The following is a 27,855-nucleotide window of genomic DNA, read 5'->3' on the forward strand; positions in this document are numbered from 1 at the left end:
CCGGCCCCCCTTCTTCCCCTCCCCAACAGACACACATATTCATTCATTCCTTCAACAAATACACATTTATCAGGTCCCGTCTGTGCCAGGCACTGTGTTGGGCGAGGGGGGTGGCCGGGAAAGGAGATGAATGAGGCAGTGACAGAGGCTTCAGGGAAAGTACCGGCAATCTGGACTAAAACCTGACAGCAGCCTTCACGTGGGTGCCTGAGCAAGCGACTTTCCCTTCTCTGAGCCTCAGTCTCCTCCTCTGTGATAAACCCCGCGTATATCCACTTGACCCTAAGAGACCACTTACTCATTTTGCAGCATATAGTCACTCGATCCTAAACCACCAATATTAACTGAGCACCTACTATGTTCTAGCTCTGTCCTTGGTGCTGGAGCTGCAGTGGCAAAGACAGAGGCCGCTGGACCCTGTCCATACGGAGCTCAGGGTCTGGCAGAGGAGGCAGACAAACACAGATCCAATGGCCCTTCTGGAGAGTGTGCTCTAAAGCCAGAAGCAGGATGCAGTGGGATTACAGGGAGCAGAGACAACACTGAGTGAGAGTGATCCCTGAAGGCTTCCTGGAGGCAACGATGTTTCCGCTGAAACCTGCAGGATGAAAGCCGAGGGTTAGGAATGGGAAGCGGGAGGCAAATGGAAATGGGAGAGAAATATACCAACACAGACACTATTCTTCTGATAGTTCTACTCAGAAACATGCCACAAACGGTGTCTGTACCAGGTTAATCGTTGCAGTATTGTGCATGACTTCGAAAGACAGGAAATGAGCTACCTGCCCATCGGTCAGGGATTTGAGTGATAAATCGTGATTGATCTACCCAGCAGAACGCTATGTGTCCATAAAAAAAAGAATGAAGAAGTTCACTGTGTAAAAACATGGAAAGGCTCCAAATGATAACGGAGAAAACACGGAAAGTGGAGCACAGCCTGCAGCCTGTTCTGTCTGCACTTACCAGCGGGTTGCGTCTGGGAGAACTGGAAGGAGAGAGAAGAAACTGGCAACATTCTAACTCCCAGGACTGAAACTTACTACGCTCTGCCCTTTTGTACTTTTGGAATTTGAAACCACGTGAATGTGTTTCATACTTAACAAAGTAAAGGAAAAAGAAACAAATGATGGGGGATAATAAAAATAAATACAATGAAAATAAATGATAGCTTACTCTTGTAAGTGCTTTACAAATACAAGCCCATTTGTTCCTCCTTACGTTAAGAAGTGTGTAACATTCTCCCATTTCACAGAGCAGTAAAGTGAGGTACTGAGAGGTTTCAAAGTAGTGAGTCTAAGTCTTTGCATTTCACAAAGAGATGGGAGAAATGATGGTGAGGAGCATGATTTTTCAAAACATCTGGTCAATAATACTACATTTTTAAGGACATATACATATAGAGCAGAAGTCTAAACACATCCATGGAAACAATAAGCACCAAATTTGGGGTAGGAGTTACCTTTGAGAAGGGAGAGGCAATCAGATCTTGGAGGGGGGGAGGTCTATGGAGTCAGGTGTACCTCTTATGTTTTAATAAAACTGGTAGTCAATATATGGGGGTGTGTGTGTGTATACTTTTTATTTGTTGAAATACATGTAACATAAAATTTACTATTTTAACCATTTTGAAGTGTACAACTCAGTGTCATTAAGTACATTCTCGAGGGGAATTCCCTGGCTGTGCAGTGGTTAGGACTCTGCATTTCCACTGCAGGGGGCACGGGTTGGATCCCTGATAGGGGAACTAAGATCCCTCCTGCCATACAGGGCGGCCAAAAGCAAACAAAAAGAAACAAAAATTCACTAGTTCCACTATCTAGTTCCAGAACTTTTTCATCACCCCAAACAGAAACCCGGATCCATTTAATCTGTCATTCCCCATTCCCTTCTCCCCCCATCTCCTGGCAACCAATAATCGTCTTTCTGTCTCTTTGGGTTTGTCTTCTGTGGATATTTCATATCAATTAGGTCATCTAGTATGAGGTCTTTTATGACTGGCTTCTTTCACTTAGCATAATGTTTTCAAGGTTCATCCACACTGTAGCGTGGGGCAGCACTTCGTTCCTTTTTATGGCTGAATAATATTCCACTGTATGGGTATACTGTATTTTGTTTATCCATTCATTTGTTCATGGACCTTGGGTTGTACCTACCTTTTGGCTATTGTGAGCAGTACCGTTACGAACATTTGTTATGTAGAAGTTTTTCTTTTAATGGCTGTTTTCAGTTCTTTTGCGTATATACCTAGGGTGTGTGAGTGTGTTATTATTTTATTATCTATATTTTGAAGCCTTAACATATATTTTTTCCTAAATGAAAGAAACGAATTCAGGAATGAGGTTGAGGGGAAAGAAATTTCAGAGAGATCAGCGTGTTGTATGTGTGTGTAGGCGTGGGCGGAGGTGGGGATCATGTCCTGGGGGAGATTTGGGGCCTTGGATTGGGGCATCAAAGGCGGCCAGTGTGGTGGAGAGAGGCCGGAGCTGCACGAGCAACTATGCCCGGCGTCCTAGTCCAGGCTGAAGGCTGGACGCATTCCGAGTTTACTGAGAAGCCATTGAAAATGTTTTAAGCTGGAGAGTCACATGATCCGATTAGTGTTTTAGAGAAATTCCTGTGGGACCCGCGAGGAGGCCCGGCCGGATGCAGGGGAGACCAAGGCGGGGAGCAGGAAGGAGGCGGTGCCCGGGTCCAGGTGAGAGATGGGGGGCCTGGGCGGGGCCGGCCTCGGGCAGGGGGCGGGACCTGGCGCTGATTGGCTCAGGGCTGCCCTCCTGGATGCCATTCCCACCGCCTCCACCTCCTCATTGGCTTCCCTGCTTCGGCCCCCCGCCTCCCTCGCGTGCAGTCTCCAGCACCTAGAAATCACATCACTTCGCTCCTGCGCTGAACACCGTCCCGTGGCTCTCACCTCTTCCTCCCCACCTTCCTCGTCTGCACCCCACGCCCTACCGTCTGAATCCTGGAAGCTCCCTTCACGGATTCCTGTCTTTCTCCCTCTGCTTCACTCTGCTCCATCCACACTGCCCTCTCTGCTCTTTCGGACTCAGGGCCTTTGCACGTGCAGTTCACTGCCTGGAATGTCCTTCTCCTAGCTTTCCATAATTTTTCCCGTACTTCCCTCATTTCTTACAGATCTCCCCAGAGACACCTGTCCCGTTCACGTTACCTAAAACAACCCTCCTGGGAATTCCCTGGCGGTCCAGTGGTTAGGACTCCGCGCTTCCACTGCAGGGGCCATGGGTTCCATCCCTGGTGGCGGAACTAAGATCCCACAAACTGCGCAGTACGGCCAATAAATAAATAAATAAAAATAAAATAGCCTTCCTGACACCCTCTAGTCCTTGCTCTGCCCTAATTTTCAACTTTGTACTTACTGCAAACATTAGGCTACTTTTCCTATTTTGCCTGTTTCCCCTTCCACATGGAATATAAATTCCCAGGGAGTTTATATGCCAGGCTTCGCCTGTGTAACTGCTCTACCCTCAGCAAGCCTCGCATATCAAGCAGTATTTGTGGGTGAATAAAGAGGGACGAAGGGTGAGGAGGAGTGAGGCGAACTCGGGCCTCAGGTTTTGGAGTGGGGGGCGCCCTGGAAGGGGAGAAGACTGACGCGGTGGGGAGATGCGAAGCGCATCACATCAGATGTGAGCGGGCGGTGCGGGTGGCTGGCTCCACCTGTCCGCATGTGAGAGTCTGCTCTGCCCACAGAGGCGTCGGAGTCGCCAGCGTCTGGCTAGTAACTGAGGCTCTGGACCGGTTGAGATCACCCCCAGGGTAAAATCCTCCCCCTCTGCCTTCGAGCCTCAATTAGCACATTGATAAGATGCGGCCACGATTTGGGGACGAGGTCCAGCCCACCACCTGGCACTGAGACACTCGGGAAAGGGTACGAGTCCCTATTGCTACCCTCTCAGAAGAGAAAGGATTGGAGTGGAGGTGAGGTAGGCAGGAGGTCCTTATTCATCACCCCACTGCCTGGCGGCCATCTCCATGACAACCCTGGCACTTTTCCAGGCCCTCAGCTCTGGAGGCCGAGCCAGTCTCCAAGTGGGCAGGTCTTGTCCCTGGGGGCGGCACCTATATCTAAGGAGGCGGGTCTTGTTTTTCCAACGCGGAGGATTTTTCCCCCCCCAAAGGGGTGAGTCTGATCCCCCTTCCTGTGTACTGGTGGCAGAGTGGAGAGGAATGTCTCCAAGGTTGAGCGTTCCCAGGGGCCGACCTGGAGCCTTTTCAAATGGGCAATTGTGGATCTCCAGGCAAAAATGTCTTTCTTGAATGCCAAACTCTTACTTGTTTGCCTCCAAACTTATCTCCCTCCTTTAAATGTTTTTCCTTGTGAAATATAAGACGTATAGATGAAAGGGGCACGATAAAAACGCACAATTTAACAAATAATTATAAAATAATCACCAGATTAGGAAACGGAATGTTGGCAGCCACCCCACAGCCCATAGAAGGTTCCACCATGTCCCATCCCGAATTTAACCCATCCAACTCTACTGTTCTGAGTTTTATGGAAAAAAAAAGTTTTCCTTGCTCTTCTAGATGGCTCACATCCACAAGCATCCTAAACAATATTACAGTTTAGTTTTGCTTGCTTAAATGTTATGGAAATGGAATGGTACTCTATGTACCTGGTTTCTTGCGTCCAGCTTCTTTGTAACTTTCATTCATGTAATTTTGTGCATCTGTACTCATTCGTTCTCTTGCTGTATAGTATTCTATGGCATAATATACCATCATTTATTTATCCACTGTATTGTTGATGAATGTCTTAATCAGTTGGGGCTACTATAACAAAATACCACAGACCAGGTGGCTTATAAGCAATAGAAATTTATTGCTCACACTTCTGGAAGCTGGGAAGTCCAAGATCAAGGTGCCAGCACGGTCACCTTCTGGTCAGGGTCCTCTTCCTTGTTCACAGGCGTTCCTTCTTGCTGTGCCCTTACCTGGTGGAAGGGGCTAGGGGTCTCTCTGATGCCTCTTCTATAAAGGCACTAATCCCATTCATGAGGGCTCCACTCTCTTGACTTAAGCACCTTCCAAAGGCTCCACCTCCAAGTACCATCACATTGGGCCTTAGGATTTCTTTTATTTATTTATTTATTTATTTATTTATTTATTTATTTATTTATGGGCTGCGTTGGGTCTTGGTTGCTACGCGCGGGCTTTCTCCAGTTGCGGCGAGCAGGGTCTACTCTTTGTTGCGGTGCGCAGGCTTCTCATTGCTGTGGCTTCTCTTGTCGTGGAGCATGAGCTATAGGTGCACGGGCTTCAGTAGTTGCAGCATGCGGACTCAGTAGTTGCGGCGCACAGGCTCTAGAGCACAGGCTCAGTAGTTGTGGCGCACGGGCTTAGTTGCTCCGCGGCAACTAAGTTGTGGGATCTTCCCGGACTGGGGCTCGAACCCATGTCCCCTGCATTGGCAGGCGGAGTCTTAACCACTGCGCCACCAGGGAAGTCCCGGCATTAGGATTTCGACATATGAATTTGGGGTGACACAAACATTCAGCCCAAACCAATGGACATTTGAGTTGTTCTGAGTTCAGGGCTGTACATTTTGCTGCTGTGAATGTTCTTATATGAGTCTCCTGGTGCAGGTGAACATGAGTTTCTCTAGGATTCGTGCCTATCTTTGTCATATGGACATCTTCAGCCTTATTAGAGCATGCCAATCTCCCAAGTGTCTCAAATTTAAGAAGCTCAAGATGGAACTCCTGACCCCTCTAGCCTCCACCCGAACTTGTTCTCTCTCCGTTTTCTGGTCTTAATACAAAGCAGCACCACGCAACCAGTTCCCAGCCCCGCCCCCATTCCTCCCTTTCCATTACGCAGGCGCACACACAACACACGCTCTCACATTCCACCTCCAGAATCCATCTTGGGCTCACCTAGTTCTGTCCATCCCTCTGCTCCAGGTCCCCACACCCCTCTCCTGGTGGACTGCAGTAGCCTCTGCTACATTCACTGCCCCCTCCAGTCCCTTTTCCACTCAGCAGACAGAGGGACCCTTGGAAAGTAAAAGAGTGGTCACATCCCTTCACACTTACAGTCTTGCTTGCCATTGCCCACAAAGCACAGTAAAATGCCCATCTTGGCCCACCAGGGTCTGTGTACCCTGACCCCTGCTTACCTCTCCACCTCATCTCACCCCTCCCTCCCCTCCTGGGCTCATCCAGGTGTCCACCTGGCCGGCCCCTCCTCGACCTTCTGGTCTCAAATCAAATGCGACCTCTGCAGAGAAGCAACCCCCCCCCAACCTCCTCCCTGCTGGACCACCCCACCTAAGGTGGCACAGCCCAGCCACTCGTTTTCTTAAAGAGTTATTTTGTTCACTGTTGGATCCCCAGAGGGGGTGACAGCACCTGGCACTGGGTACCGGAATGTAATCTAGCCCGTAGGAGACAATCTGAGGGGCCCGCCCATCCTTAGATGGGCGGATCCTAATCTAGGGGAAGGATCTAGCGGCTAAGGTACAAATTTGGTTGCCTGGGAGACAGAGTCTAAGGGGCGGGGCCTCTTCCTAGGGGTAGGACGTCTGTAAAGAGTTTGGTTTTTCAGCGGGCGTGTCCTATGGGATTGAAGGTTTCTAGGGGGCATATCCGTCCGTTGGAGGTGGATTTTGTAGTTAAGGTGCAGGGTTTCACTTAGATGAGATCTAAACCATCTCTGATATTAAGAGGGTCATGCACTGTCTAAAGGACTCGAAGTTTCTCAGGTGGAAGGAAAGATCTGCCTCTATTTAGGAGGCCTGTCCTAAATCAGAGGGGGAGGAATCCCCACCTACCTAAAGCCAAGGATCAGAAAATGAGACGGCAGTGGCTGACAGGACAAGGTTTATTGGGGTCCAGGAGACACTGGGGAGTGGGATGGGGGCAAGGTCGAGGCTCACAGGGGGAAACCCCCTAGCCAAATCCCCCTTCCCCTTGGGGTTGGGAAGAACACAGAGACAAACTGACAGAGATGGAAAGACCGACAGGTGCTACAGCAGAGTGGGAGGGATACCCCAATGTCCCCCACCTCCCACTCATGAGTTCACATAATGCGGAATGACGTGGACCTGCCCACACGCTAGAGGAAGGGGAGGAGTGCCTGCCGTATGCATTCTAAGGAGGGTGGGGCGCAGGTGGCAACCTGGAGCAGCCCATTCCAGTGGACAGGGCGTGGGGGTATGTGTATCTGGATCAGTCCATCCCACTGGGCGCAGGAATTTTGAACCAGGCTATTCTAGTTTTTGGGGGTGGGGGAGATCATTAGGGTCGATCCATTCCTTAGTAGGGGAGGGAGACCTAATTGGGGAAGGGGTTGAGGGCAGAGGGCAACTACCCTGGTCCTCTTTCCGCATAGGGAATAAAGTCGGGGGAGGGGAGAGGCAGATTCCGGCTATATCCTTTATCTGGGGGCACCAGTGACTCTGGTGGGTAGCATTTGGAGGGGATCCAGGGAAATCCGGGGACATGGCTCCCCCCCATTCTCCGGACCAAGGTCGTCGGAATGATGGCTCTTAGGGAGAGGGCCAGTCTTCCCTTGGGGGAGGGGTGCCCGTCTTTTATTGTTGGGCCCGCAAGGTGAGGCGTACTCGTGGAGACCCATTTCTCATTCCTAGGTCCCGCAGCTTAGGAGCCTGTTGATTTGGGGGTGCTCAGCACGCGTTCCGGGGGCCTGGAGCTGAGGAATCTCTCCGTTTATTCGCTGCCCCCCAGCTCAGGGGCCCGTGTCTGGGTCTGGAGGGCCGGGGCCTCCCTCGTGGTCCCTAGGTCCCTTGGGCCCGGGCCCTGAGTCCAGCCCTCGGGAGGGGTGGTCTAGCGGAGGGGCGCACGGCCTGGCCACGTCAGTCCATGCCCCGGTGCAGCTTCAGGTGCCTGGAGAGGTTGCTGAGCGTGATGAAGCCCTTGCCACAGATGTGGCAGGGGAAGGGCCGCTCGGTGCCGTGCAGCAGCCGGTGGCGCTTGAGGTAGCACTCGTGGCGGAAGAACTTGCCGCACTCCAGGCACGGGAACGGCTTCTCGCCCGTGTGCACCAGCACGTGCCGCTCCAGGTCCCGCGGCGAGCGGAACAGCTTCTCGCACTCGGAGCAGCCGAAGATCTTCTTGCCGCGGCCCGAGCCGGACGCAGGCTCCCTAGACGCGGGCTCCCTCTCTGGGGCGGGCGCCGCCGCCTCCTCCGCACCGCCGCCCTCGCCGTGGCTGGCGCGCCGGTGCTCCTCCAGGGCCGCCAGGGCCGCGTAGAGGGCCCCGCAGTGGCCGCAGCCGTAGGTCGCGGGGCGCGAGTGCGCCTCCAGGTGGCTGGCCAGCGCCGCCGCCGACGCGAAGAAGGTCCCGCAGTCGCACTGGTAGAGGGTGTCTTCCGACGGCTCGGCCGCGGCCGCGGGCGCAGGGGCCTCCCCGCCGCTCTCGGGGAGCAGGCCCCCCAGCTCGGGCACGCCGCCCCCGGCGCGGCCCAGGAGCAGCCTGCCGTCCCAGGCCGGCTGAGCCTCGCCCGCCTCCGCAGCGCCGCCCTCGCCGGCCGTCTCGGGCACGGCGCCAGCCCCGGAGACCCAGGCCTGCGCGGGAGGCGCGCCCGGCCCCTGCAGGTCGTGGGTCAGCTTGTGCCTCTCCAGCAGCGCGGGGGCGTTGAAGTCGCGCTCACAGCGCGGACACTTGAAGGGCTTCACGTCGGTGTGCGCAGCCCAGTGGGCTGCCAGCTCGCGGCCCTGGTCGAAGCGCCGCGCGCAAGCACCGCACGCAAATGGGGGCAGTGAGGCCGCCGCCGCGGCCGCCGCCTCCGCCAGCCCCCAGCTCCCCGGGCCCGCGCCTGCCCCCTCTGGGCCCTCTCCGCCGCCAGCCCCCGCGCCCCCGCACACCGAGCAGGGCCCCACGTTGCAGCAGACCGAGCACGGAGCGCTCAGGGCGGGCAGGCCTGGGCCGGGCTGCAGGGGGGACGGGAGCACCCCACGGTGCTGGCGCTTGAGGTGGCGGCCCAGGCTGGAGCGCGAGGAGAAGCGGAGCTCGCAGACTAGGCAGCAGTAGGGCTTCTCGCCAGTGTGGACGACCTGGGAGGGCAGGAGGAAGAGCCCAGCGTCAGGGCTGAGGGTCTAGCCCGCGGGACAGATTCTTGGCCTCCCAGAGAGATGTGGAGGAAGCTCCCTGCCAGGTCCACAGGGCCAAGATCTAGCTTCAACCCTCTCATTCTTGTTCTCTGCTTCCGGCCACGTTAGCATGCTTTTGGCCCCTCCAGCCTCAGGATCCTTGCACTTGTTGTTCCCTTTGCCTGGAATCCTGTTCCATGGTGGATTCCTGCTCTTCCTTCAGGCCTCAGCTCAAATATCACCTTGCCCTGACCTCCCCCCCCCACACCGTGTGGTAGCCCATAGCTCTCCCTCTTTACTCCTACATATCAGATGGTTATTATTGCTGTTGTTTTAACTTCCTTCCCAACGCTTCTCCTTTCCCAGATCATCCTTGCCTGTGTATCTGCTTTCTTGCTGATTGTCTACCTGGCTATGGACCACTCGCAATGGAATGTAAGTTCTCCGAAGGCGTGGACTTTATTGATTTCACCTTGGTATCCCAGGTGTTGGGAGCAGGGAAAAACATTCAATAGGTAATTGCTGAGTAAAGGAATTAAGTACATACGTGGTAAATCTATGTTTAAAAATGGTAACGAAATGATGAGCACAAAGTTGCAGACGCTGGCATATGAGAAGGGGCATGGGAGAGGGGAGGTGCATAGAGGTGGGGCAAATTTACTATGAATGTTTTAGTTCCTGGGTTGGGTGGAGCCTGGAAGAGAAACAACTCATGCTTTGACTGGTCAGGGTGCTTCGATGAAGAGAGAAGGAGGGAGGGAGGGAGACAGAAATTTTCTTAGGGGCCAGCTGTCTGTTGCCCATAGTGGGTCCCCGGGGCTCCAAGGGCGAGTCCAGCCCAGGGAGGCCAGCTTGGGGCCGGCCTGCAGGACTCACCTGGTGGTGCAGCAGGCCGGTGGAGTCTCGGAACCCCTTGGGGCAGGCGGAGCAGCGGTAGGGCCGCTCGCCAGTGTGCGAGCGCAGGTGGTTGGCCAGGTTGAAGCTGTGCTTGAAGCCTTTGCCGCAGCGCGGACACGCGTGAGGTTTGAGCGCAGTGTGCCGAGCGAAGTGGCGCCGCAGGTCCGAGCGGTAGCGGAAGCTCTTGCCACACTCACTGCAGTGAAACGGGACGCGGGGGGCAACAGCGGGCGGAGCCGGGGCCGGGGCAGGGACCGGGGGCGCTGGCAGCGGGGCGTCATCCATGGTGGCGTGGCGCGAGGGCAGTGGCGGGTGGGGGCTCTCTCTGGAGCGGGGAGACATGGAGTGGGGTGAGGGGGCCACGTCCCCAACAGCCTCCCCCTATCAGGCTCCTTGGACTCACAGACCTGTGAGGCCCGGCCTACTACCTTATAAGCCACGCCCATCTACCCAAGCCACACCTACTGCTCTTTAAGCCCCCCCCACTGTCCTACAACCCCTTCCACCACTCATCTATCTTCCTAATCACTTCCAAGTCACTTCTAAGCCACTGAATGCTTTTAAGCTCTCCCCTTCTTTGTGAATGAACTCCCGCCCCGCTCTAAGCCCCGCCGAGTGTGGTTAAACCCCGCCCACTCGTGTTCAGGTCCCGGCTACACCTTCCAAAGTCTCCATGTTGTTCCTGAAGCCTCTTATATTCCTTGACAAGCCCCTTCCCCTCTGAAAGCCACTCCCACTCTTTTTTGAAGATGAAAGTCATCTTCACATGAAGATTGACGACATTCTTAGCCAATGACAGTATGAAAATTTGGGGCTAAGCGCACCTGAGTCAACCTTCCAGGGAGACCAGGACTAGTCCTGGAACCTTGGATAAAGCCAACTGATTCTCTTTCCATCTGCGAAATAGGAATAATGGGAGGACCTACCTCATGGAGTGGTGGTGAGGACTAAGCAAACTTGTGGCCATGCGCGCGGCGTGCTTACTGACGCCTGTGCACAGCAAAGACTCAACAGGTAAGCTGTTTTGATTACCACTGTCTGCAAAGTTCCTCCGAGTTTCCTCTTGAAGTCCCCCATCTCTTCCCCACTAAGATCCGCCTCCTAAACCCCACTCAAGTTTTCCTTTAAGTAAACCCCTTCCTTTCCAAGACCACCTGCCACTCTACCTCTCTTGCCATCTCAGCCCTTCCTCTCTGACACCCTCCCCATCGTAAGTCATTTCACCTGCAATATAAAGACTTGCTATTTCCACTACGACGCCCCAAATTACACGCTTAAACCCCACCTCCCTCACTATGTCCACCACTTCCTGAAAGCCACATCCCTAGACAAACTCCACCCCTTCTATTCTAAGCTCCTCCCACCTCCACACCGAACCCCTTTACCCCCCTCAGCCCCAATTAGGACCCTTCAACCTAGGGCCCTCCTACCATTCTCACTGAGCCACGCCCCTTTGTCAAACCTCACCCCTTTGCCTAAGCTCCTCCCACTTTCTACCCACAGCCCCACCCATTTCCACTCTAAACCACGCCCGCCCATTGCTCCGCCCCAGCCACCACTAAGCCCCGCCTCCTCCCCACCCAGTCGCCCGCGGGACTGAGCCCCCCTCCCCAGTCAGCTCGAGGACCCAGGCCCCTAGAGTCGGCCTTTTGTACCCCTCCCCCTGTCCCTAAAAGGTGCGGCCCCGGGCGCCCGGGGCGGGGGCAGGTCAGGCTAGACCCGCAGTCGGGCGAGTCCACCTTGCTCGTACGGAGCGGGGGTTCTGGAGCCCTGAGGCGGCCCCGGGAGGCCGGGAAAGTCAGTCGGCTTTCCTCTTTAATTACTTACACCTCCCTCTGGGCGCCGACATTTTGGGCAGCGGGGGTAGCGTCACTTCCACCCGGGGGGCCCCTCGACTTCCGCCTCGGCTCCCTTCTCCCCCGCACTCCCCCTTTCTCCCGCCTTCTTGGCTTCCCTCCTCCCCGCCGCCCTCCCTTCTCTCTCTTTGCCGTCCCTTTCCTAGCTACTGGAGGTTCGAGAAGCCAGGGTGGCGCCATCTTGGGTGAGGGCATGGAGAAGGGGCGGGGTTTAGGGTGGCCCCCGGCGCCATACAGACTAAGGGCAACAAGCTCAGCGCGCGCGGCCTCCTCCCTGCGGTATCGACGCTGGCGGGTGTTAACATAGATGAGGGCTGACATGATTCCCTTTTCGCAGCCTCAGGCTCCTCCTGGGTAGGATGTAGAGTTGCATCAGGAGAAGAGAGAAAGCGAAGTTCACTGATCTGCGATAGAGATAGGATAGAGCAGGCTCCATCTTGTGCTTAGGCTTCCCGTGGGCTTTGAAGCTAATCAGGCGCCATGTTAATTACGGGAATGAGGGGCCATTTTCCCGCTCTTTATCCTTTCGGTACCTTTCTTTGATTGGGTCACCCGGCTGGGTGCTTTGTGGGAGGACAGACATTTCTATGTGTTTGGGATGTGTTGGTGGGGTAATTTCCCGTTCGGGGCTAGCGAGGGCGACGGGTGCGCAGGCGCGGCTTGCCGACGGGCATATGACCGGCTCTTAGGACCCAGCGGGTCCCCTTTGTTCCCCGCGGGCGCGGGCCCGACGGGGAGGGAGGGAGGGGCCGACCGGCATCCGCTCCGAGGGGCGGGGCAGTCCCGCGCGCGCGCGCCGCCGAGGGGCAGGGCCCCCTCGCCCCCGCCCTTTCCCACGCGCCGGCCCCGCGCCCCCGCGCGCGCACACTCGCGAGTCCAGGCGACATGCAAATGAGGTACCCGAGAGGCGGGGGGCCCGGGTGGCGGGGAGAGGAGCGGAGGGAGGGGAGGCCCGGGGCCGCGCGCTCCTGGAGCGCGCCCCCCACCTGCTTCTGCTCTTGCGCTCGCTGAAGCGCGCGCGCCGACCTCGCGCCCCGCGGAGCCGGCCCGCCTGGGCGCGCGCGCGCAGACCCCCTTCCTGGCGGCCCTCGCCGTCCGCGGCCCGGCGCCGTTCATTGGCCGCCGCCCCCGCAGGGCCCGCCCCGCGCAGTCGGTGCTCACGGGCGCGCGCCTACACCGGGGTGGAGGAGGGCGAGGGTCAGGGGCACCGTTACAGAGACCCGCGTTCTAGTCCAGGCAACCCCAACCGAGCGAGCCGTGTGATCATGGAAAGGTGGCTGCCGTTCTCTGTACCTTAATCTGTGTGTTTGTTCCAGTGGGGTGCAGTGGCACCTGTAACCCCTAATCCTAACTGCACCTGTGCTCTCCTCCCCCTCCACTTTATTACTCCCCAGTCCCATGGTCCCAGGCTTTGCTGCTGATGGTGGTGTTGGTGATGGTAGTTCATTTGGTGCTTACTATATATATGCCGACCGACAACCCTTCTGTATCCATTTTACAGAGATGGAAACTGGCTCAGATAGGCAAAGCCACTTGTTAATGAACGGTAGAGCTAGATTCAAGCGCAGGACTAAGGGACCTATGATGTCCCTTGGGTCCATTACTTCTCACTCCCTGGGCCATTGGGGTCCGTGAGATCAAGTCTTGGCCCTGCCGCGTACCGCCAGAGGGAGCTAGGGCAACTGATTTCACTTTCCTGCGCCTTGGTTTCCCCATTTGCAAAATGGGCGTGATATACCCTTATTCAGAGAGTTGGTGTGAGCCTTAGCTGCTCACCGTGAAAATAAGAGCTAATATCTCCTAAGCACTTCCATGTACTGAGCACTTTATGTGCGAGCAGGTGGAAGTATTCATCCTGTTTTGCAAAAGGCTTAGCTGACGCTCAGAGAGGTGAGCACCTTGCCCAAGGGCACTACACAGAGAGTAACAGACTCAGGAATCGAACCCAGAACCTCTGGCTCCAGAGCCCACACTCTTGTTTGTTTGGTTTTTTTTTGTTTGTTTTTTTGTGGTACGCGGGCCTCTCATTGTTGTGGCCTCTCCCGTTGCGGAGCACAGGCTCCGGACGCGCAGGTTCAGCGGCCATGGCTCACGGGCCCAGCCGCTCCTCGGCATGTGGGATCTTCCTGGATCGGGGCACGAACCTGTATCCCCTGCATCGGCAGGCGGATTTGCAACCACTGTGCCACCAGGGAAGCCCCCAGAGCCCACACTCTTTAACAGCTCTGATATATGTCCACATCCACAACTTAGGGGCAAACATCACCTGGGACCAATCCCTTTCTTCTTCCAGTCCTGACCCCCCTTCTCTCCCTCTGTCACTTCTGTCAGAAGGAGGGACAAAAACATTTCTGAGGCCTCTGTAGCTCTTCTGTTTGATGGGTTCTCTGTTTTGAGGATCGAAATACTCGCCTGTACCCTCAGTTGGACTCTATCCTCCTTGGAAGATTTTTCTGTATTTTGGCTCAAGTTGACCCTGAATGTCTAGGAGGGGTTAGGGAGGTCTGGGAGACACCTGTGGGGCTCAGGGCAGTGCCTGTTTACCAACTGGTACAGGATTATCTTACTATTTTACCCACTAGTGTGGCTTTGTGCGTCCAAGTGAATGTTGGCCACGCCCAGGTCGACAGACTCGGACCCAGGGATGGCGAGGTTTTGGGGGACAAGGGCGCTCCATACCCTCCTGCACTGACGGCTACCCCTTCTCTCCTCTTAGCCCGGCTCCAGTGCCCAGACCCAAGCCCCCCACTGCTCAATGGACACGCCCAGCCCAGACCCGTGGCCTTCGCCTTTGCCCGGGGAAGAAGAGAAACCTCTGGCCTTACCTCCTTCTGTTCCCCGGGGCCGCCGAGGCCGACGTCCCGGGGGGGCCACCTCCTCGAATCGGACTCTTAAGGCCTCCCTCCCTCGCAAGCGGGGCCGCCCCCCCAAGTCGGGGCAGGAGCCCCCACTGGCACAGGGGGTGACAGCCCCGGTGGGCAGCGGCGGTGGCAGTGACCTCCTGTTGATCGATGATCAGGGTGTGCCCTACACAGTCTCTGAAGGGTCAGTAGCAGGCGGGCCCGAGAGCTCTGGCCCTAAGAAGGCCCCGCACTTCTGCCCCGTGTGCCTTCGGGCCTTCCCCTACCTCTCCGACCTGGAGCGCCACAGTATCTCACACTCAGAGCTGAAGCCGCACGAGTGCAAGGACTGCGGCAAGACCTTCAAGCGGTCCAGCCACCTGCGGCGGCACTGCAACATCCATGCCGGCCTTCGGCCCTTCCGCTGCCCGCTCTGCCCCCGCCGCTTCCGAGAGGCGGGCGAGCTGGCCCACCACCACCGCGTCCACTCCGGGGAGCGCCCCTACCAGTGCCCCGTCTGCCGGCTGCGCTTCACCGAGGCCAACACGCTCCGGCGCCATGCCAGGCGCAAGCACCCCGAGGCCATGGAGGCACCCCTGGGTCCTCGGGACCCAGGACCTGAACCACCGTGGGACGACGAGGGTATCCCAGCCACGGCAGGGGCCGATGAGGAGGAGCTGGAGGGGAAAGAGCTGGCTTGACCCCCACCCCCGGCCACTGCTCCCCAGGCCAGGTTTAGAGCTGGGCGCTCAGCTGGCACTGAACCTGGGCAGGGAAACTGGGACACATTCTTGTCTGGTAGTCTTCCTGTTGTGGGAGAAGGTCGAGGGTGAGGACGACCACTTCCGGGTCCTGCAGCCTTCTGCCACCCTCCCTCGGACTGACAGGCCTGTGGAGGCAGGGGCTGTGGAAATAAATATCTGCCTACTGGCTTCCTGTGTGTGTTCCGTGATGATCCCAGGGCTGGCGCCCCTCTTCTCCTCCCTTCAAATGTTCTTCCCCGCTGCACCCCCCCTTGTCATGTGCCTCGTTAGCTTGGCGCTAAAGACTGGCTTGGGGGAAGATTTTGACGCTTCTTCCATCTCCAGTGGACCTCGAAGCACTCCCTCTAAAGATCCACTCTTAACATTGAACCTTCTGTGCAAACGTGACTCTAGGTCCCCCGCCAACCCCCGGCGCCGTTCTAACCAGATTCCCGGAAATTCTGCAGCCACCACTTTGGCCCATCTCTGTCCTGGCACTGTTTGCAGAGAAACACTGAGTTGAGGGTTGTGTGCGGCAGTAACAACTTTGGTAGGGCCGGAGGGGCGGGGCTAAGGACTCATGAGGCGGGGCCGAGGCTGAGGGGCGAGGCTTGTAGGGCAGTTAGGTGAGAACTGTGGGCAGGGCTGGCTGAGAGCTGGCTTGGGGCTTAAGGAGGTGTAAGGGTTGACGGGCAGAAATTGAGAGCATTTAGAGGGAATGGATAGCGTTTATCTGAGGGGAGGGGTTTCAAGGGGAAACTGCAGGAGAGCAAGGTGTTAGGAGAGGTAGGACTTGAACTGTTAAGATGCTGAGCGGTGGGTATGACTGCTATGCAGGCCAAGGGGAGAAAAGGGGGTACCTAAGAGGAGTAACGAAGGAAAGCCCCTGAGGGAGGGGGCGCTTAGGAGGAAGAGCTGAATAGAATCGGGCTTAGCTGCTTGAGGTGGGGCCGAGTTAGGGGCGAGGTTTACAGAGAGTATACGAGAGGGACCGTGTAAGGTGTGGTAAAGCTGTGGTTCGAAACTTCAGCCTGCATCAGAATCACCTGAAGGGTATTTTAAAACCCAGGTCCTTAGGCCCTACCCCCAGGGTCTCTGATTCAGGAAGTCAGAGGCAGGGGGATCTGAGAATTTACATTTCTAACAAATTCCCTGGTGATGCCAATACTGCTGGTCTCCAAACCATACTTTGAGACCCACTGACTTCAGAGAACGCTTTGGAAGTTCGAGGCAGAATTAATTTAGCATGAAAGTCATGAGAGAGGTGGGACTTAAATGCTATGGACGGAAGGGGCGGGGCTTAGACGCAGGGGCGTGGTTCTGCCTAAGGAGCTCTGAGAGGAGGGGCTTATGAGGGAGAGCTGGAGTTCTAGAGATTAGGGGATTGGAGGCGGGGAAGAGCAGGGTAAACTTCACGGGGCTGGGTCGAGGAGGACGGATTCTGAGACGACGGGTGTTGATTATGATAATTAACATCTGAAATAGGCGTGATTCGGGGACCAGGGCGGGGCTTAAATGTGAAATTTACATGAGGGGCGTGGCTTAACCGGATGTCCGGAGGATGTGGGCGGTGTCCTAAGAAGAGGCGGGCGCACAGGACGCAGGCGCACTATGCTCAGGTCGCCCACAGGAAGCGGCCGGGTCTTCCCCTGCCCGCTGTCCCGTGCCAACGCGCAGGCGCACTTCCCCTTCCCGGTCGCCGCCGCCGCCTCCTCTTTCCGCTGCTCCACGCCGGCGCCGCGGAGACGGGCGCGATTTCCGCTTCCGGGCGGGCGGGCGGGCAGGCGGGCGGCGCGGGGCTGCCGGGGAGGGGGAGGGGGCGGCACTTCCGGTCGGGCCCTCGGGTCTCCCCGGAGCGGCGGCGCCTCCTCCGCCTCCTCGGCTTCCTCCCGGCGGAGACCCCGGCGCCGGTGAGTGACGGGGCGCGTGGCCCGGGGTCCCGGGGGCAACGTGGGCGGGGGGCCCCGCCCTGGCCCGCCCTGGTCCCCAGAACGTTCCCATCAGTGCTTCTCCCGCCGAGCCCGCGCCAGGGGCCCCCCAGTGACTGCTCCCCCAAAAGGCTACTCCAGATATCTCCCCAGTAATGCCCCCATGTAGGACAGCTGCCAGAGCGCCCTCATTCGTGGCGATGCCTCCAACTGCTGCCAGGGTCCCCCACTGAGGCTTTCTCATAGGATCTCTTCTACATACCCCCCCACCCCGTCATTGCTTCCTCCAGGACAGCCCCCAAAATGCCACCGGCATTGCCCGTCCCCATGCAGGGCAGCTGCGCGTGAACCCTCCCTTTAGTATCCCCTGTAGGTTGCCTCCAAAGAGTGTGGCATTAGTGCTTTACAGCAGATCTGTCTCCCATTATTTCTGTCTACACACAACAGCCCCCAAAGCTCCTAACCAGCGCCCCCCCCCCAAAACGCCCCCTTCATTAGTGTAAAAATACTTTGCATTCTGGTCAGTGGCCAAGAATGCCTTCTTTCATTCTCCAATTCCCCCCCCAATAATTCCCCTTGAGAATAATCCTTTCAATCACCGACACCCCTCACCCGCCCCCCCCATAAACAGCTCCGTCTAGAGTTGTGCTCTCACACCCACATCCTCTCCCCCTTTAGGTAAAAATGGCTGCCAGTTTAGCCCCAGGCTCCCATGAAACACTCTCACCCCACCCTCCTCCGGGTCAGCTCCTGTCTGCCGTGCTCCCACAGAGCAGTGCCCTACGTGAGGCTTTACCTCTCAGGATGCTGTCTTCCCCTGCCCCTGGCAGCTCTCATCCTGACGTTCCACTTCTCACTCCCTTCTCCTGGACTCCCTGAGGAAGACTCCCAGCTCCACTAGGGCATGACTTTTTCCCCTAGACATTCATTCATTCGCTCTTTACAGAATGAATATACACTGTTCTAGGTCTAGGACGTACATCCATGAAAGAGAGAGACACACACAGTCTTTGTTTTGTGGGTCTTTACAGTCTAGTTGAGGAGACAGATCAAAAGCAAGCAAACAAACAAGACCAATGCTGTTTTCTGGGTTTTCTGAGTCTTATGAGCTACTTCAGAGGTGAAACCTGAATTAGCAGAGGCAACTTCGCCATGTAAAGATGTGGGTGAACTGTTCCAGGCATCCAGGCAGAGGAAGAGCACGTGCAAAGGCCCTGAGGTGGCTGTGATCGTGATGATCAGAGGGGCGGCAGGGGAGGCCAGTGAGTTTGGAGCAGAGGAATTGAAGGGAAGAATGAGGGGAGAGAAGGTTTGATCTCATAGGGCCTTAGAAGTGAGGGCATTGTGATCACTCACCTGGCCTTTGTCAGCTCTACAGAGCCCAGAATGTTCTACATTTGTTCATTCTTTCTTTCGTTCAACAACTGTTTAATGAACACCTATACACACTGGGGATGCAGCAGAGAACAAAACAGACAAAATCCCCTGTCTTGGTGGAGTGTATATGCCAGTTCATGGGGCACAAAATTAAAAAGCAAACTACAAATGTTTGTGTGAAGAAAATACAGTAGGATAAGGGCACAGAGTTACAGGGGCTGTGGTGTCAGAGGGCGTGGCAGGAAGGCCTCTTTCAAGAGATTCCTGTGATCCTCTTGTCACCCCCCCCCCAGAAAGCCACACACCAGAAAGTTACACCTGTGTGTAAACTCCTCTCTTGGACAGTTGTGGCCCACCAGGGGGCTGCCTTACTGCTCCACTCCCCTGAGAGTGAAATGGTTACAAGGATGAGCCCTGGATCCCACCAGCCGTCGTATCTCTGAGCAAACTATTCCCTATTTCCCAGGCTTCATTCATTCACTTATTTAACAAATACTTGAGACAGGCCCTGTTCTAGGTCCTGGGGATAGAGCAGTGAACAAAACAGGTACAAAATCTTGACTGCTTGGACCCCGCCTCCTAGAGTGGGAGCCCAACAGCAAGAAGACAGACAAACAGACCATATGGTTTGTCAGATGATGCTGACAGGAAAGGAGAGAAAGGAAGGAGGCTGGGGTGAGCAGGAATGTTGGTTTGAGTGACAGGTTACAGTGGTCTTGGAGCACCTCACTGAGAAGACAGCATCTGAGCAAAGACGTGGAGGAGGTGAGGGAGTGAGAGCCTTCCAGGCAGAAGCAACAGCCAGTGCAAAGGCCCTGGGGCAGGAATAGAGCTGGCACGTTGGTGGAGCAGCCAGGAAGCTGCTGGAGCTGTGGAGGTCATCTCTGACGCGCTTTAAGATGGTGTCACTGAAGGTTTTGAGTGGAGGAGTGACAGTGACATGGTTTGGCCTTAGTCCTCCTGTCTACTAAATGTGAACAGTAGTAATGCTTATCTGATGAGTCTGTTGTGAGGTCTGCTTGAGACAAGCCACATAAGACACCTAGTGCGGTGCTTGTTAGCATTCAGTAAATGCCAGTGGCTAGTCCTGGGGCTGAGTGCCAGGGAAGTGGATGGGGCAAAGTATCTTTCCAGTATAAGGTGGAGAGAGGGCTTTCCTTTATTTTGGAGAGAGAAATACGCGAAGACAGCATGGGAATTCCCTGGCGGTCCAGTGGTTAGGACTCCACTGCTGTGGGCCCGGGTTCGATCCCTGGTTGGAGCTAAGATCCCACAAGCCATGCAGTGCATCCAAAAAAAAAAAAAGGAAAGACAGGATGTTGTAAGGGTAACAGCGCGTACTCTGGAACCCCACTGCTTGCCTTCAACTCATGGCCTTGCCACTTGTTAGTGGTATGACTTTAGGAGATTAATTGACCTCTCTGGCCTTCAGTCTCTTCCTCTGTAAAATGGGGTTAATAATCCTAACCATCTTCTAGGGTTATTGGGAAGATTCATTGAGTCGACACATGTAAAGAATTTAGGAGGGTACTGGACGTGTAAAAAGCACTTGGTTCAGTGTTACATGTTACTATATGTTACTATTGTTATTACAGACTAGAGTTTCATCACAAGGCAGCTTTGTTGTACCAGAATGGCCCACAGGTCCTGGCATCAGAGAGACCTGGAATCTAATACTTGCTTTCCCCTCCACTGGCTACATGACCTTAGGGAAATGACCCCCACTTCTCCTCAGTTTCCCTACGTATAAAATGGGTCCAACATGGTACAGCACTATTATGAGGCATCAGGGTGATGGTACATGTGAAACTGGTCAAACAATAAACACGAGTTGTCATGATTGTGATTGCGGTTGCTGTGGGACTCCGGCCCCTTGGGAGGGGTCCCCCCATCACACCACTCTGTGCATGAAATCCATGGCACATCTTCCCTTAGAAAGATAGCAGTTTGAGGCTTGGGTCCCCTGAGAAAGGAAATGTCTCTCATTTACCATTGGAAATAGTTGTGAGCCTGAGCAGTTGTGTCCCCCACTAACACCCACTGTGCCTCTCCCAGCAGCAGTCCTTCAGCATCTGCCCACCTGCCCTTGGGGCCCTCTTCGTAACCTCACTTCCACCAGAATTCATTCTCCTGGGAACACCCTGCCAGTATTAGCTCCATCTCCACTAAATGGCCCCCTTCCTCCCTCAGGTAGTTCTGGTCAGCATAGTCTCATCCCTTCATTCATTCAACAAATATGTATCAGTAGACATTTACAGCTATAAATTTATCTCTGAGCACAGCTTTAGCTGCATCGCCTGTTTTGGTATTTTGCTTTTCCATTTCTTGTTCATCTAATTTTCCTTGTGATTTCATTGTAGACCCCCTGGTGATTTGGGAGGGCGCTGTTTAATTCCCACATTTCAGCAAATATTTATCAAGTACCCACACTGTGCCAGGTGCTGTGCTAGGTGCTAGGGGCCCAGTGGTGAACAAGACAGGCCAAGTCTTCACTGTCTTAGGTGAAGAGGCCAGACAGTAAATACACAGCAAAGGAAATATACGCAATAAGTTGGTGGCAATGACTGTGGTGAAACAAATGCATCAGGATGAGGGGCTGGTGAGTGGTGGGGTTAGAGGTATTCCCTCTCTTGGAGATAACATCTGAGCAGAGACCTGAAGGAGGCACGGGAGGGAGCCTTGAGGTCTGGGGAAGAATGTTCCAGGCAAGAGGGAACGGCCTCACCACATCACTTCTCCATCTGTTCAGGATGGTAAATACCTCCCCCAGCCACTTGGCCCCTTCTGTGAATGCCCCTCATAATGCAGAGAGCACCCACAAATAAGGCTCCTGTCCCCATAGTTCCACCCTCCCCTTTGTCCTCCTCAGGGAACAATCCTGTATGTGTGTGTGGTGGTGGTGGTGGTAGTGGTGGGGTCCAGCCACAAACTTGCTCTGTGACCTTGGCCAAGTCACTTGCCCTCTCTGTGCCTCTGTTTTGTCAAATGGGGATAACAACAGTCACCGTGTCAGTCTCACAGAACTGTGCTGGGGATTCAGTGAGTTAGTGTGCGTGACCTGCTTGGAAGGGTGCTGGCCTGTGGGAAATGCCCCGGCAGAGCTAGCTGTTAACATGTGCTCTGATGGAGGCAAGCCAGGGCGGGGCTTCCTTCCTGGGACCCCCTCCTCCCATGCCCCCACCGTAGCACCCTAACTGCTCCCCTACTCCCTGCACCCTTCCTCCATGTACTTTCTCCCTGTCCCCCAGCCCAGCCCAGCACCGTCTCCCAGACTCAGGTTCTGCCCACAGGCTTCCACAAGCACCCAGGCACTCCTCTGCTTCTTCCGGAGATCAGCTTAACTAGGGGAGTGTGAAGGCCATAGGATGTTGAGTCTCATCCAGGGACACCCAGAGCTGGAGGCTAAAAATACTAACCTCCGGGCAGGTGTCGAAGAGACACTCACCTTTCACCTGTCTGGGGAGACAGCCAGATGGATGGGGGTTGATGGGCCCTGGCGTTGGTAGCCCCCACTGCCCCCTGTGGTGGGCTGGGCGCAGAGCCAGCGAAGGGGGATGGCGGCCAAGAACCATGGCAGACCTTGCGGGCCCTTCTCCCACTGGCCTTCCACCCGCTTAGTGGAGGCGTTGCCCGAAGTCCCTGGCGGGTCTGAGGCTCAGATCAGTTGCAGGAGACGAGGTTGGGGGGTGGGCAGGCAGGCATGGACAGCTGCAGCCTGCAGTGGGAAGTCCTGTAAAGGAGGTGCCCAGAGAGTAACTGCCATCCTGGATGGGGCAGGAACCCCGCACCCCCAGGGGCAAGGACAAGAACCCACACTCCCGGAGCATCTGCCATCAGGCTCCTCCTAGGTGTGCGATGTCACTGAAGGTACAGATAGCTCCAGGGGCTGAATGAGCTCTGCCAATGGCTGTGTTTCCTTACCTCCTATTTCAGCCCCCTGAAGCCCCCCTGCCTTCTGGGGGTCACCGCCCCCTTGTAGAAGTGGAGAGGGTGTGGGTCAGGAAGGAGACGGGACTTGAACCCAGGGCCGGGGCCCACGTGTTTCCTGCTGTCAGGCTGCCCAGCTGCACTGCTGTAAGTTGTTCCGCCAGGCAAGCAGAGTCTCTTCCTACCCAGTAAGAAGAGTAAAAGAATGCCCCCTCCCCACACTGCCTTCATCCCAGCTGTCCTCATGTGTTCTGACTTCCTCTTTGTGCTACTAGCAGTGGGAGTGATAACTAGAGTCCCGTCCAGTGTGCCGGGAAGCATCCACCGGCACACATAGCTTGCTGGGTCCTCACAGCAGCCCTGTGAGGTAGGGATGTGCTCTGTCACCTTCATTTGTAGATGAGGAAATCCAGGCACAGAGAGGAACTTGTCCTTGGTCACACAGCTAGAGAATGGCAGGGCTTAGATTCAGATCCGGCATTCTGGCTCCAGAGGCCACCCTCTTAACCGCTCTGATGGAAACTTATCATTTGACAAAGGCAAAACCTGAGGGGATTGAGAGCAGGGGGCTGGGGATGGTGTGTGTGTGTTGGGGGTGAGGGGGCTACAGAGCAGAGGGCCTGGGCAGACCCAGAGTGGAGGCCTGAGAGAGTGTGCACAAGGGAGAGAGAGCAGAAGCCAGGGATGCTGGAAGAATTAGAATCTGAGGAGAGGAAGTCGGGGGCCTGCAGGGTCTGCAGGGTGGATAGAGATGTGTGAGAAGCCTAGAAAAAAGGGGAGAGAGAGAAGGCATCCGAGAAACAGCAGGGAGACGAGGAGCGAAGAGGACTCAGAAAGGGGACAGGCCAAGGGGGAGAGGTCAGTGGGGCCAGCGGAGCCAAGAGGAAGGCTGGCCTGTGGGGTGGAAGGACAGAGGGACGGGTGAGCAAGGCCGGACGAGGAGGGAGCAGATCTCGAGCCGGTGGGTGTGCGTCTTCCAGTGCCCGCAGCTGGGGGACCCCGCGCGAGGCCCTGCCTCCTCAGCCCCGTCCTCCTCTCTGCAGGGTCCCCCATCTCCCACCCGCCCAGGATGGAGGCCAACGCAGCGGGCAGCGGCGCCGGGGGCGGCGGGAGCAGCGGCCTAGGGGGCGAGGACGGGGTTCACTTCCAGAGCTACCCCTTCGACTTCCTGGAGTTCCTCAACCACCAGCGCTTTGAGCCCATGGAACTGTACGGGGAGCACGCCAAGGCAGTGGCGGCGCTGCCCTGCGCCCCCGGGCCCCCGCCCCAGCCGCCGCCCCAGCCGCCACCCCCGCAGTACGACTACCCGCCCCAGTCCACCTTCAAACCCAAGGCCGAGGTGCCCTCCTCATCCTCGTCGTCCTCGTCGTCCTCTTCGTCGTCGTCCTCCCAAGCCAAGAAGCCCGACCCGCCCCTGCCGCCCGCCTTCGGGGCGCCCCCTCCTCCGCTCTTCGATGCCGCCTTCCCGGCCCCGCAGTGGGGCATCGTCGACCTCTCGGGACACCAGCACCTGTTCGGGAACCTGAAGCGCGGAGGGCCGGCAACCGGGCCGGGGGCGACGCCGGGGCTAGCTGCCCCCACGGGGACGCCCGGGCCGCTCCCCGCGCCCTCGCAGACGCCGCCGGGCCCCACCGCGGGGGCGGCCTGCGATCCAGCCAAGGATGACAAGGGCTACTTCCGGAGACTGAAGTACCTGATGGAGCGGCGCTTCCCCTGCGGCGTGTGCCAGAAGTCCTTCAAGCAGTCCTCGCACCTGGTCCAGCACATGCTGGTGCACTCGGGGGAGAGGCCATACGAGTGCGGCGTCTGCGGCCGCACCTACAACCACGTCTCCAGCCTCATCCGCCACCGCCGCTGCCACAAGGACGTGCCGCCGGCCGCGGGGGGCCCGCAGCAGCCAGGCGCCCCACTCCCACCGCTGGGCCTGCCCGCGCCCGCCGCCGCCGCCCCCACCTCGGCGTCCTCCGGCCCCCCGGCCACGCCCGCCGCCCCCGCCGACGGCAACGCGACCCCCGCCGCCCCTGCGGGTCTGGGGGTACCCCCTCCGGCGGCGGCGGCGGCGGCGACAGGGGGCGGCGACGGCCCGTTCGCCTGCACGCTCTGCTGGAAGGTGTTCAAGAAGCCCAGCCACCTGCACCAGCACCAGATCATCCACACGGGCGAGAAGCCCTTCTCGTGCTCCGTGTGCAGCAAGAGCTTCAACCGCAGGGAGAGCCTCAAGCGGCACGTGAAGACGCACTCCGCCGACCTGCTGCGCCTGCCCTGCGGCATCTGCGGGAAGGCCTTCCGCGACGCTGCTTACCTGCTCAAGCACCAGGCGGCCCATGCGGGCGCGGGCGCGGCGGGGCCGAGGCCCGTGTACCCCTGCGACCTGTGCGGCAAGTCCTACTCGGCGCCCCAGAGCCTGCTGCGGCACAAGGCTGCCCACGCCCCGCCCGCGGCCCCCGACGCGCCCAAGGACGCGACGGCCTCTGTCCCGCAGCCCCCGCCCACCTTCCCCTCGGGACCCTACCTCCTACCCCCCGACCCCCCGGCCACAGACAGCGAGAAGGCGGCGGCGGCCGCGGCGGCGGTGGTGTACGGCGCCGTGCCCGTCCCGCTCCTGGGCGCTCACCCGCTGCTGCTCGGCGGGGCCGGTACCAGCGGGGCTGGAGCCTCGGGCGCCAGCGTCCCCGGCAAGACGTTCTGCTGCGGCATCTGCGGGCGCGGCTTCGGGCGCCGCGAGACGCTGAAGCGCCACGAGCGCATCCACACGGGCGAGAAGCCACACCAGTGCCCGGTGTGCGGGAAGCGCTTCCGCGAGTCCTTCCACTTGAGCAAGCACCACGTGGTGCACACCCGCGAGCGGCCCTACAAGTGCGAGCTGTGCGGCAAGGTCTTCGGATACCCGCAGAGCCTCACCCGCCACCGCCAGGTGCACCGGCTCCAGCTGCCCTGCGCCCTGGCCGGGGCCGCTGGCCTCCCCGCCAGCCAGGGTGCGACGGGGTCCTGTGGCCCGGGCGCTTCGGCCACGTCCGGGGGCGCCGCCGATGGACTGAGCTATGCCTGCTCGGACTGCGGCGAGCACTTCCCGGACCTCTTCCACGTCATGAGCCACAAGGAGGCGCACATGGCGGAGAAGCCGTACGGCTGCGACGCCTGCGGCAAGACGTTCGGCTTCATTGAGAACCTTATGTGGCACAAGCTGGTCCACCAGGCTGCTCCCGAGCGCCTGCTCCCGCCCGCGCCCGGCGGCCCCCAGCCCTCGGATGGCTCCAGCAGCACCGATGCGGCCAACGTGCTGGACAATGGGCTGGCCGGGGAGGTGGGGGCGGCCGTGGCGGCGCTGGCAGGGGTGTCTGGGGGTGACGATGCGAGTGGGGCGGCGGTGGCCGGGGGCGGCGGGGCTGCTGGTGCGGGCCCCGAGCGCTTCAGTTGTGCCACGTGCGGCCAGAGCTTCAAGCACTTCCTGGGCCTCGTGACTCACAAGTACGTGCACCTGGTGCGGCGGACCCTGGGCTGCGGCCTCTGCGGCCAGAGCTTCGCGGGTGCCTACGACCTGCTCCTGCATCGCCGCAGCCACCGGCAGAAGCGGGGCTTCCGCTGCCCGGTGTGCGGCAAGCGCTTCTGGGAGGCGGCCCTGCTGATGCGCCACCAGCGCTGCCACACGGAGCAACGGCCCTACCGGTGCGGCGTGTGTGGCCGAGGCTTCCTGCGCTCCTGGTACCTGCGGCAGCACCGCGTGGTGCACACGGGCGAGCGGGCCTTCAAGTGCGGCGTGTGCGCCAAGCGCTTCGCGCAGTCGTCCAGCCTGGCGGAGCATCGGCGGCTGCACGCGGTGGCCCGGCCCCAGCGCTGCGGCGCCTGCGGCAAGACCTTCCGCTACCGCTCCAACCTGCTGGAGCACCAGCGGCTGCACCTGGGCGAGCGCGCCTACCGCTGCGAGCACTGCGGCAAGGGCTTCTTCTACCTGAGCTCCGTGCTGCGCCACCAGCGCGCGCACGAGCCGCCGCGGCCCGAGCTCCGCTGTCCCGCCTGCCTCAAGGCCTTCAAGGATCCTGGCTACTTCCGTAAGCACCTGGCGGCTCACCAGGGCGGCCGGCCCTTCCGCTGCTCCTCCTGCGGTGAGGGTTTCGCCAACACCTATGGCCTCAAGAAACACCGCCTGGCCCACAAGGCCGAGGGCCTCGGGGGGCCTGGAGCAGGGACGGGCACCTTGCCCGGGAAGGATGCCTGACCAGGGCGGGGGGGGGGTGCTTCCCATCTGCCACTCCAATCAGGTGTCCTTTTCCGGACTCGCCCCTTCGGGAGGCTGATCAGACTCCTTCCCTTCCTCTCTTTGTCCCATCCATCCTTCAGAACTTCAGACAGACTAGCCTCCTTCAAGGCCCATGTCATGCAAACTCAAGACTGAACCACTCCCATCTGGACCTCTCTGGCCCCCTTCTCCTCCTATCAGACGCTGAACTTGATCCTCCGTCCAACCCCGTTTTGTAACCCTCATCCGTCCCCTGCCCCAGCAGCTGTTCAGTCCCCCAATCAGCTTGGTGGAGATGGGCCTGAACCGCCCCTCCCCCTTCCTTTGGAATCTGGCCGGACAGTGGAGTACAAGCAGTTTGGGAGGGCACAGGGGGGACTGGGCGCTCTTGGTTTGTGGGGGTGGGGGGCGGGTGGCAGACGCGGCTTGTACAGAGCGGAGAACAATAAATCTTATCAACAGGGCCGCTGGAGTCCTTTCTTGCCTCCCAGGGGGAGGGGATTAAGCACTGACAAACCGAAGGTTGAGAAGTTTTGTTCCCTGGGATTTTGATTTCCTGACACCTCCTGCCTCACCCTCGCTCTCTCTGCTTTTCCTCCTTCAGCTGGTAGTTACCAAGGGTTCACCATATCCAGGCTCTAGGCTTCCAGTCGGGCAAATGGGAGATGAACAAAACAGGTAAGTCGCTGCTTTCGGGAACTGACGATGTGCCTATACTCCTTCCCCTTCAAGAAGCTTTTGGCATTTGTTCACTCAGCCAACATTTCCCCAAGGCCCCTGTCTGCCGGGTCCTTCGATGGACTCTGGGGAAACATGAATTGGACATGTTCCTTGCCCTCGAGTGAGATGGAAAAGAACCGGTAAACCGTTACTGTGTTCCAGCCTTGTGCAGATGCGTGTTTATTATACAGCTCGCTCGTAGTAACCTCTCCCTCCAGGGTGACTTAGGGGAGCTTCAAAAGCCCTTTCACAGCCCT

General features: G+C 57.7%; 3 protein-coding genes across 6 annotated transcripts; 2 read left to right on the forward strand and 1 right to left on the reverse strand.

Annotated features, from left to right (window-relative positions):
- Positions 1 to 6,831: 6,831 nt before the first annotated feature.
- Positions 6,832 to 12,147, reverse strand: FIZ1 (FLT3 interacting zinc finger 1). 2 transcript variants are annotated; one of them, XM_029213453.1, is made up of 3 exons: positions 11,798 to 12,147; positions 9,950 to 10,295; positions 6,832 to 9,037 (listed from the first exon to the last, which is right to left on the reverse strand). In XM_029213453.1, exons 1-3 carry the CDS (start codon positions 12,145 to 12,147, stop codon positions 7,838 to 7,840), a joined length of 1,896 nt encoding a protein of 631 aa, XP_029069286.1. In that variant the 3' UTR covers positions 6,832 to 7,837. The 2 variants fall into 2 exon arrangements, with proteins under 2 accessions (XP_029069286.1, XP_029069287.1); XM_029213454.1 differs by lacking the exon at positions 11,798 to 12,147 and adding an exon at positions 10,897 to 11,408.
- Positions 12,148 to 12,349: 202 nt separating this feature from the next.
- Positions 12,350 to 15,598, forward strand: ZNF524 (zinc finger protein 524). 2 transcript variants are annotated; one of them, XM_029213455.1, is made up of 2 exons: positions 12,350 to 12,722; positions 14,543 to 15,598. In XM_029213455.1, the coding sequence occupies exon 2, from the start codon at positions 14,582 to 14,584 to the stop codon at positions 15,365 to 15,367; it is 786 nt and encodes a 261-aa protein (XP_029069288.1). In that variant the 5' UTR covers positions 12,350 to 12,722; positions 14,543 to 14,581; the 3' UTR covers positions 15,368 to 15,598. The 2 variants fall into 2 exon arrangements, with proteins under 2 accessions (XP_029069288.1, XP_029069289.1); XM_029213456.1 differs by lacking the exon at positions 12,350 to 12,722 and adding an exon at positions 12,985 to 13,099.
- A 1,611-nt stretch (positions 15,599 to 17,209) lies between these two features.
- Positions 17,210 to 27,274, forward strand: ZNF865 (zinc finger protein 865). 2 transcript variants are annotated; one of them, XM_029213176.1, is made up of 3 exons: positions 17,290 to 17,319; positions 21,351 to 22,788; positions 23,685 to 27,274. In XM_029213176.1, the coding sequence occupies exon 3, from the start codon at positions 23,711 to 23,713 to the stop codon at positions 26,855 to 26,857; it is 3,147 nt and encodes a 1,048-aa protein (XP_029069009.1). In that variant the 5' UTR covers positions 17,290 to 17,319; positions 21,351 to 22,788; positions 23,685 to 23,710; the 3' UTR covers positions 26,858 to 27,274. The 2 variants fall into 2 exon arrangements, with proteins under 2 accessions (XP_029068998.1, XP_029069009.1); XM_029213165.1 differs by lacking the exon at positions 21,351 to 22,788 and having other exon boundaries at positions 17,210 to 17,319.
- The last annotated feature ends 581 nt before the right edge of the window (positions 27,275 to 27,855 follow it).

Source organism: Monodon monoceros, unplaced genomic scaffold (assembly GCF_005190385.1).
Source record: "Monodon monoceros isolate NGI ecotype Baffin Bay Population unplaced genomic scaffold, NGI_Narwhal_1 Super_Scaffold_10, whole genome shotgun sequence".
In the NCBI taxonomy this organism is placed as follows: domain Eukaryota; kingdom Metazoa; phylum Chordata; class Mammalia; order Artiodactyla; family Monodontidae; genus Monodon; species Monodon monoceros.

What these genes read in the sequence shown, in the direction of transcription:
- FIZ1 (XM_029213453.1), bottom strand. Translation starts at nt 12,147, where the DNA reads ATGTCAGCCCTCATCTATGTTAACACCCGCCAGCGTCGATACCGCAGG. An exon ending in GTCGGCGCCCAGAGGGAGGT is followed by an intron (nt 10,296 to 11,797) that starts GTAAGTAATTAA and finishes TCCCCGCTCCAG; the next exon opens with AGAGAGCCCCCACCCGCCAC. An exon ending in CCGGCCTGCTGCACCACCAG is followed by an intron (nt 9,038 to 9,949) that starts GTGAGTCCTGCA and finishes CTGCCCTCCCAG; the next exon opens with GTCGTCCACACTGGCGAGAA.
- ZNF524 (XM_029213455.1), top strand. Translation starts at nt 14,582, where the DNA reads ATGGACACGCCCAGCCCAGACCCGTGGCCTTCGCCTTTGCCCGGGGAA.
- ZNF865 (XM_029213165.1), top strand. Translation starts at nt 23,711, where the DNA reads ATGGAGGCCAACGCAGCGGGCAGCGGCGCCGGGGGCGGCGGGAGCAGC.